Source organism: Pelmatolapia mariae, linkage group LG7 (assembly GCF_036321145.2).
Source record: "Pelmatolapia mariae isolate MD_Pm_ZW linkage group LG7, Pm_UMD_F_2, whole genome shotgun sequence".
Taxonomy (NCBI): domain Eukaryota; kingdom Metazoa; phylum Chordata; class Actinopteri; order Cichliformes; family Cichlidae; genus Pelmatolapia; species Pelmatolapia mariae.
Window position 1 is genome coordinate 26,102,839 of NC_086233.1, and position 9,310 is coordinate 26,112,148.

Sequence of the window (9,310 nt, forward strand, 5' to 3'; positions counted from 1 at the left end):
TAAATCAACACACATGCAAAACCAAGATGTTTACACAACACTTAACAAGTCATGTGCTGAAAGCTGGAAAGCTGGAGTTGAATGAACTTATTTGAGGGAATTTTTACCTGCATGTCAAGTCATCCCTCACGTGGAATATACAGCAGGGTGCCATCCAGACATTATCCTGTGCCAACCTGCATAACATGGAACCATAAAACATTTCTGGGTTTCCCATGTGCTTACCTCTTGGCTGAATCAGGAATATCAGCTAATGTGACGAGAAGCTTTATTTTCACAGTCTTTTTCACTTACGGAAGTAAAACAGGTAAAATAGCTGTCCGTCTGTAAAAGGTACTATGACAAAGACACGGTGTTGGAGAGGCAAGGATATTTGAAACAGTGACATGACATCTTTTATTTATTTTTCCTTTAAATGTAATTAATTTAAATTATTAATAAGTAAATTATTGTATTCAAAAAGAAAAATAAACAGATGTAATAAGGAGAAGTTTTGTTCACAGTGACGACCGTTCACACATGTACTTAACACTGTGACTTCTCTGTGTGACATATCTCTACACGGTTTATTTAAGTTAGCGGTTGTCATGTGAAGTTGCCAGGAAGGTGACGGATGAGAAGTTCCCGCTGCCGTTGTAATTCACTGATGGTACATGATAGCTTGGCTTGATATGAGTCACTGCAGCATGAAACTATCACATAAGTCCAGTTCATTTTGCTTTTGATTCATGAATTCACAGGGGGAAAACTGAAGAAGAACAAGCATGGGATGCTATTTTTCCCGCAAATTCATGGTAGGATCATGTCACACCTGATGGCTCAGGTGGTTCAAAGTCCAAAAACTCCAGCCGTGACTAGATGAAATTTCACCTGGCAGTTTAACTTCTGTTTCACTTTCAGGAGAGAAGAAGTTTCAGAATTCATCAAAGTCCACCACAGCTCCGAGTATATCTCAAACTATATCACTACTAGTGCTAAATTAATGCTACTCCATTCTTCAAATACAAGAATAAATAAAACTGACAAGAATTTTTTTGAAAGTCAGTCCCTCTCTCTGCTGGTCATGTATCCACCATCCACACTGTTAAATATTTAGCTTACAAATTGGTGTCATATGCATTAATATATGTATAATTTCCATTGAATCTTGAATGATCTTCCATTGAAGATCATTCAAGATTAAAACTATACTGTCTATGATTAAAACAAAGCTATCTGAAGCAAAACCCTTGTATAATTAACCCAGTTACCATTCAATCCAAAGGTTTTAAGAGACTACTAGGCTACTATATTATTATTATTATTATTATTATTATTATTATTATTATTATTATTGCTTTAATAAAAACTCTCCACCACCCGGAGTTTACGTATCTTAAATCAAGCCATTCATTCAACGACTCAACGTTATTATGTAACGCTATTTAAGTGACCCATGAGAGCCAATAGAGGGAGCCAAACTACACCATCTAACTCACTTTAGCCTTCAAGTAATCATTCTGTCCCTTCCTATACTTACTCTGACAAAATCATCATAGATTTGTTTTGTTTTGGCTGATCTTGTCAACTTGTTTTTGTTTTAAAATAAGTGTTTTACAAATGTGACTAAAATGAAAACTGAGATGAAAACCTATAAAAACAATTTCCTGTGTGTTTTAATTGTATTGCAGTCTTTGTTGTTGTTGTTTTCTATTATTTATGTTTTATTATTTTCATTTATTCAACTTACTCTTTATATTTCGAATGCAAATAAATGAATGAATAAAACAAAAAAAACATATAGTTTAGCCGGAAGTAAGACGTCATTTCCTTCCGCTAAAAAGGCAGTGCGCGTAGCTTTTATTTTGACGATCTACCCCGGAGTCCTTTTCCCAGCATTTAGCTTACAGTCTTCAAAGTGTTTGGGGTATGTAAAGCTTTTATTTTAAGTTCTCCAACTTATCATGAAATATTAAAGTTTATACGGACAACAGTTTCATTTAGGTTAAAGACAGTAGTCGTGTTGTTATTCGCTAACTTAACGGGAAAGCTTAAAATAGGAGTTGAGGCTTAAAGCTAAAGCTGAAGTGAAGAGACACTGAAGGACTGAAGGTCACTACATGCTGAAACAAATCCAGTTTGAAGCAGGTGGCTTTTCTAAGCCCGACTCTGGAATTTTGTTTGCTGTTGTGATGAGAGCAGAGCAGCACGTTTGAATGACTGCGTGTTTAATTCACAGAAACGCCAACGCAGCCATGGGTGTCCTACTGTCCAAATCCATGGATGACAATTTAAAAAAGCAACAAGAATTCATGCTAATGAATGCACGGCTGCAGGTGAGTAAAAGTGCACCCACTCGCACATCACCTCTGACCTCTGCTGTGACGTTTAAAGCCACCATCTAGTGAAAGATGGTGAAAGTGAAAAAGCAAAAAAAAAAAAAGCTGATTTTTAATTTTTTTTAAACACATAAAATTGCCCCAAACCTTCCCACCAAAAAGTTTTACCTTCATACTTTGAAATTGTACTAGTTACAGATGCTGAAAGGATGTTGGACTAAGTTTAAATTGTGCACTTGTTAATTTGCATTATTTTTGTATCAGCTCCATGAGTACAGGAGACATCCACAGCAATTGTAGGTCTGCAAACATTTTTAATCTCTATGACTACAACCAAATCCATTTAGACCCACTACTTAGTTACTCTCTGGAGGAGGTAATTAACTACACTGCTCATTGTCTGAGTAGTGTGATCACTGTGCGTTACTTCCTTTCATGTCCCACACACTGACACAAATCCCTATCCTAATCACGACACGCATACCATCTTTCTTTTAGTGTTTAAGTATTAATACACACCAAAGTCAAAAACCAGCCCAAAGTGATTTCACAGCAGGTACCACTGTGATTCTACTTAAAGAAGAAACTTGCACAGGTAGAAAAAAAGGCAGTGACAAGCCTGACTGCTTGTCACTGCCTGGTGAAGATCATGCTATGGCTTCTGGACTGGGGTGAGCATACACTCAGCTTTAACCTCACTCTTGACACTTTTCTAGCTCTTATTAGTGTGTTAGTAAGATGTGGATCCAAGTCTGTAAAGCAGTTCTGGAAGGTGGGAATACATATTCTAACATGTGGTCTAGTTCGGTGCCTGATACACAGTTTCAAAAATCTGCTGTGGCTGCTCATATGTACGGTACACATATTTTGAGAATGGACTTCCTAGGAATGAGGAATTGGTGTCATCAAAATGGATTTATAGTAGGGGGGTTTGTTTTCTTTCAAGGAAAAAAAAACTGATGCAAATATCTACTGACATCAGAGCATTATAGTGACTTCCATAAAAAAAGAAAAGAAAGTAGATCTTATTTATGTGAAATTGGAAAACCCGAACACCGACAAATTAAAAAAAAAAAAAATTTAAAAAAGGGGGCATTTTTAGATACAAAAGAAAGGATTTAAAATTCTTCTGTGGAAATACACCACTGGGCTCAGATGTTCATATTGCTGTCTTAAGCAGGAGGAACTTTCTTTGGAAAGATGGACTCAAAGAGGGGTCAGAGCTTTCTGAAATCTTTCCAAATTACTGTAACTGTAAGATGCTTTTTTAAAATGCCTATTTTCAATCCCCTGGCAATATTTCAATAGAATTGAAATCTTAGCATTGGTTAGGCACCTCAGTTCTTCTCCTTGAGTCCTTTCTTTGTGGATTTACTAGTGCATTTAGGAACATTAGTCTGTTTTAAGGTCCATATCCAATTTTGGACAAATCATTTTTAAAAGCATGAGAGCATACAGAGTGCCCAAAAGTCAAAGTTTGCAAACATGTAAAAAAAAAAAAAAAAAAACCTAATCCACAAAAAACCTCTAACATGAAATATTTTGTATTTATCAGGAATACCTGCTGCACATATTTCCCGCATGTATTTGCTCTGCTTTTCTTTCTGACGTGTTACATCTGTTTCTTTCCCTTCTTCCAGTGTGTAGATCATGATGATTTGTGTGCATCTGTTTTCCAGGTTGTGTCCCGCTTTGTGTTCATACTTGCACCCCTCACAAATGTCACCTTCAGAGTGGGTCGGTTCATTTCTGCTTTTTCCAGTCCTGTCCCAGAGTCAGTCTGCTGCTTGTCTGAGCTTGCCAAAACCAAATCTTTTCCTTTTGATATTCCCAACAGCAGATATGTTTGTCTAGTTTTGAATTACACATCTACACTAAAAGGGCTAATTTATCATTTATGGGTTCGTAGCTATCCCATACAAACAGCCTGTAGAAACAGAAAAGGGTAAAGAATGTTATACAAAGAGCCTGAAGTATTTAATGTAGATGACACATTATCATTATTATTGTTGTTATAAGTGTTTATTATTATAAACACTCATGAGTCATTTGGCATCAGCACAAAAATGAGAGTGAGATGGGGCCAGAATATTAAAGGAGCAGAGGCAGTGAATGTGGATGAGTTTAAATAGCATCCAACCATCCAAAGTAGCAGTGGGTGGAGAAGAGTGTCAGCGGTAATTTGTGATGGATAGGTGCAGACTGAAAGGAAAGGTTTTTAAGATGCTATGATGTGTGGTTTGGAAAACTGGAGGTGACAGAGTTGAAGATGTTAAGATTTTTTTGTTTGGAGTGACCATGAAGGACATGATTAGGAATGAGTACATCAGAGGGCCATTTCAGGTTGAGTGCTTTGGAGACAAAGCTAAAAGGCATGGACCTGTGGACAGGAGGGATAATAGATATACTGGACAAAGGATGTAGAAGATGGAGCTGCCAGGGTGGAGGAAAAGAGGAAGACAACAGATTTGTGGATATAGTGAATGAGGACCTGCCAAGGGTTTGTGTGATAGCAGAGCCTGTAGAAATAAGAGCACAGCTGAGCATTCGATACATAATCCAACTAACAAGTAAAACGAACAGTGTTCAAGAAATGTAGCACCTCTTGTCCTCGTCAATACACAGTGATGGTGGCAACAGATATAATTATGCAGCTTAATATCAGCATGCACGATGCTGTCAGATTTATTTTAAAAAACGTTTTGTTCACATAATGCAGACTGACAGGAATAGTCTAACTGTAACTAATAATGTGAAACTGGTGGCTGAGCAGAAAAGATGTGCAGTGATCTTTACTTATGTTACGTATATGGGCATATTGAACTGCTTCATTTTTATAAGATGGAGACCCTGCAGCATCTATGTACTTAGATGCTGGAGTGAGTTTCAGGATAGTTTATTCAAATTTAACATCCTCTATCTTCCATTTACTTCCTTTTTTGTGACCCAGATGAAACCGTCATGAAAGCTGACCTTTCAGCGATCGTGTCACCCCATTTCCCGTTCCTGCAGCTCATTCACATGGTCTGGAGGAGCGGGAAATGCTTTCTTTTCATAATTGCATTCTTCACTCATTCACAGAATGTGCTGTTAAAGGGGGACACCCTTAAGTGTGCTCAGATTACTCACTAGTTTGTTTCAGCGGACCCAGGCTTTAAAAGAACAAACACTGTCAATTACAGAAGTCACTCCTGTAATTTCCATCGAACAAAAAGAGTGTACAGCCAAGAGTCGATGTCAGGAGTACGAAACACCCAGATTGTGGAGATGAAAAGTTTGTCACTTCCTCCTTCCCTAGAGCGTAGTGTTTGTAGTTGGCATGTTTACAGCAGTGGATTCCAGGGTTTAGTTTCATGACTTATCAAAAATTCCAAAGAAACTTCTCAAGCGTACTTAGAAGTTCAGTCTGTGCTCCCAACTAATCACATCTCTGTTCACGTAATGTACACTTCCTACAAGTTTTTAGGGGCTTTTTTTAAAAAGTACTAAGCCTTTGGTGCTTATGGAGATCTCTTTTAAACTGTCTGTACTCTCATAAAACAATTAACTGATGAATCAGATGATTATTACAGCTCTGATCAACAGTAATTGACTGAAATTGATTATAACTGAAAATGAAATCTTACCAAGCAGGGAAAATTTTATTTCATACTTTCTTCTTAATTTATTTTTGTGTGTCTGTGTGCGCGCGTGCATGTGCCCAGATGGAGCGCCAGATTCTGATGCAGAACCAGATGAGAGAGCGGCAGATGGCGATGCAGATCGCCTGGTCCAGAGAGTTTCTGAAATACTTTGGCAGTTTCTTTGTGGTGGCCACAGTGGGACTAAGTGCAGGGTGAGATTCTAACACCTCACAAAGATCTGACACAAACACACACAGATTCATCTCTGTGTTGTGCTTTTATCTTTCCAGTTAAATATTGTCTTCTATTTATCATCATTTTTCTTTAGAGCTATTAAAAGAAAGAACCCAGGCATGCTGGCTCCCATCATACCTCTCAGTTTCATATTTGCCTACCAGATGGACAGCGCCTATGGAACGCTTATTAATCGTATGAGAGGTAAAGCTACACACTTACAGGCATCATCATCTTAAGGAAAGCTGTTTAACATTTAAAAAGAGGGTGCACAGATAGATGAATAAATCCTTATCAAGCTTTATATAGTGATTCTTTGCTTTGGTTTTAGAGGATTATTTTACTTTGAACAGCAGAACACAGACTCACTATATCCAGAAGACCAAGGCTCTGATATAGAGTTAGGTCCATATATATATTTGAATACGTGAATAGTGTCTGTTTACCAAAACAATTTACACTTTCCACTATGATGGGCATCTATATAATGTGTAGACTCTCAGCTTTCATATGAGAAAATCCACATTCAAATCGGATGAAGGTTTTGGAGTTTCGGCCCCTTAACATGTGCCCCCCGCTTTTTAAAGGGACAAAAAGTAATTGGACAGTTGACTGAAAGGCTATTTCATGGGCAGGTGTGGGCACTTCCTTTGTTATGTCATTATCAAATAAGCAGATAGAATCCCTGGAGTTGATTTGAAGTGTGGCGCTTGCATTGGCAAGATTCAAATTAATAAATTTTATTTTATTTGTCCAGTTACTTTTGATATCCTGAAATGATGGGATTGCATTTTAGTTCTCACATTTTTGTGCAATCTTTTTCTTCAACCCACTGAATTAAGACTGACAGTCGGCAGTTCAACTGGATCTGAGTTAATTATATTTAAAGTTGTTATATTTAAAATTAATTGTGGTAATGAACAGAACCAAAATGCTAAAAAAAAAAGTCTCTGTCCAAATGGACCTTACTGTTTACCAAATAATGCATCTAAATGTTTAAAAAATATTGTGTTTAGTTATTCATTAATTACATTTTTAAAAAAGTTTGCAGTCACTAATTATACCCATTAAATGTGTTTTTCATGATGTCTTTAGGGGAAGCTGAGAATATCATGGAGACTGAAAATGACCGTCTACAGTTACCTCAAGGGACTCCAACCTTTGAGAGCATAGAGAAGGCCCGCCGTGCTAAAAGCAGCCTCAGCGCCTTCTTGGAGAAATAATGTAATTAGTTATTGTCTAACAGCCTGGTTCCAGAGAGGAGCTGCAGCCACTGTACATTTCGTTTTCAACAAACCACAAAGACTAGGAAGTGGCTCACAAAGAAACCTCAGATTTAGCTGTCCAAAACATACCCACTCCCTAAACGCTACACAACTATACTTTATGTAGCATTAAGGTAAAAGCGGCCTCAGCTCCTTCTTGGAGAAATAATGTAATAATTTATAGAACAAAAATCCTCTATCATGGAAAATGTTATGGCTCTGCTATTTCTCTCTGTCAGGTTGACCTTATTGAATGAAAGGCTCCTTATTCTGTCTCATTTCAGTCTTTCAGATACACCAATCAGGCATTACATTATGACTACCTAACTAACACTGTGTTGGTCGCCCTTTTGCTGCCAAAGCGGCCCTGACCCATCACGTGATATCTGGCACCAAGATGCCAGGTGTGGCCTCCGTGTTGAATAGTCTGAATCAGTGTTACTCACTTTGCTAGTGGTCGTAATGTTATGCCTGATTGGTGTATGCCACATGTTGATCTATGAGTTAAGTTTTATTACAGTGTTATAAGAGCATTGTGTGACCACAGCAGATAACTTGTCTCTAAATATTGCACAATTGCAGTTATATCATCAATGTTTTCTTTAGGTTGTTATTTTCCAGGGTTTGCTTTGATTATGTATGATGGACTTGAAGGGAAATTGATAGTAATATTAATCAGTTTGTTATCTCTCTGGGGTTTTTTGTTATATTTAGATGAACAAGAATACCAGCTGCTATAAGCCTGGTTCATGAATGTAATAATGATGATTGAACAAAGTGGTAAGACACATGATTGTTGACTTTTGTCAAAGCTGCATTTAGACCAGTGGAGAGCAGAGATTCTCTTAAACACTCTTCATAACAGCTCATTTTATCTGGCTCTTATGTGTAATATGTTGCTTTTAAAAAGCTCCTGAAACATGTGTCTCGTCAGATGACTGTTGCAGGTCAGTTATACACTTGCCTCTCTGTTTAGATGATAGACTGTATGCAAAAGATGGACGTAGCCTCCAAACCATCCACTTTTTCTCCTTTCCATTCAGCTCCTGCTGTCCTGGAACAGCAAAGGCTTGCCCTTTCTTTCTCATTTCAGTGGCTACAATCCATCCTTTGTATTCAGTCTGCGGCTCTTTTCTATCCAGGTCATAGACGTGTTACTTTCTAAGAAGCTTTGTTTTCATGAAATCTAAATTAGATTTCTGCTGCCCTCTGCCAGGCTGGTAACTTTTGCAACTTTAACCAACAGCTGAAGTGATCAAAATGTAATGGTGCGTTATTGGTAAAGATTCTCAGAAATTTGTATTGACAGATAAAATGTATTATTTTCAACACTAAAATTTTAATTGTAGGTGTGAGGGAGCTTCAATACAAAGCTGTTGGACCTCCAACTTTTTTTAAGCCATCACAGTAGATTTAATGCAGAATAATCCAAGGTGCTGATATTTATACTTTGTGTTTGACATCTGGAAAAAATTGAAAATTAATAAAAAAAGAAAATTGAAAAGATTTCAGTGTCTGAATTGATCTTTGTGACAAGGACACCCCCTGAATGCAAAGCTCTGTAGAGCAGGGATGTCAGTGTTTCTGTTAATGTAATGAGATCTTTTAATCTCAAAGAAGAGCAATTTCAGCAGTATGTGGGGGTTTTTTTTTTTTCTTTGTTTGTTTGTTTTTTAACATGATAACGAAATGCTGCATAGTAAATTACATTTCTCAGGATGACTCTTTGGGCTTAAATTGTTAGAAGTTAATGTGTAAAGTTATGTCCTCTTTCATATTTTCCACAGCCATTCAGTGGACTGGATTGGAGCATATTTCACAGTTTGAGTGGGAGAGAATTTCCCGACAGAGAAACAGTGAAACTAGCAGA

The 9,310-nt window shown here is 37.4% G+C and overlaps 1 protein-coding gene across 1 annotated transcript; it reads left to right on the forward strand.

Annotated features, from left to right (window-relative positions):
* The first annotated feature begins 1,823 nt into the window (after window positions 1–1,823).
* On the forward strand, window positions 1,824–8,910 carry plgrkt (plasminogen receptor, C-terminal lysine transmembrane protein). Its single transcript, XM_063478673.1, has 5 exons — window positions 1,824–1,906; window positions 2,219–2,315; window positions 6,023–6,153; window positions 6,270–6,379; window positions 7,271–8,910. Exons 2-5 carry the CDS (start codon window positions 2,235–2,237, stop codon window positions 7,396–7,398), a joined length of 450 nt encoding a protein of 149 aa, XP_063334743.1. The 5' UTR covers window positions 1,824–1,906; window positions 2,219–2,234; the 3' UTR covers window positions 7,399–8,910.
* The last annotated feature ends 400 nt before the right edge of the window (window positions 8,911–9,310 follow it).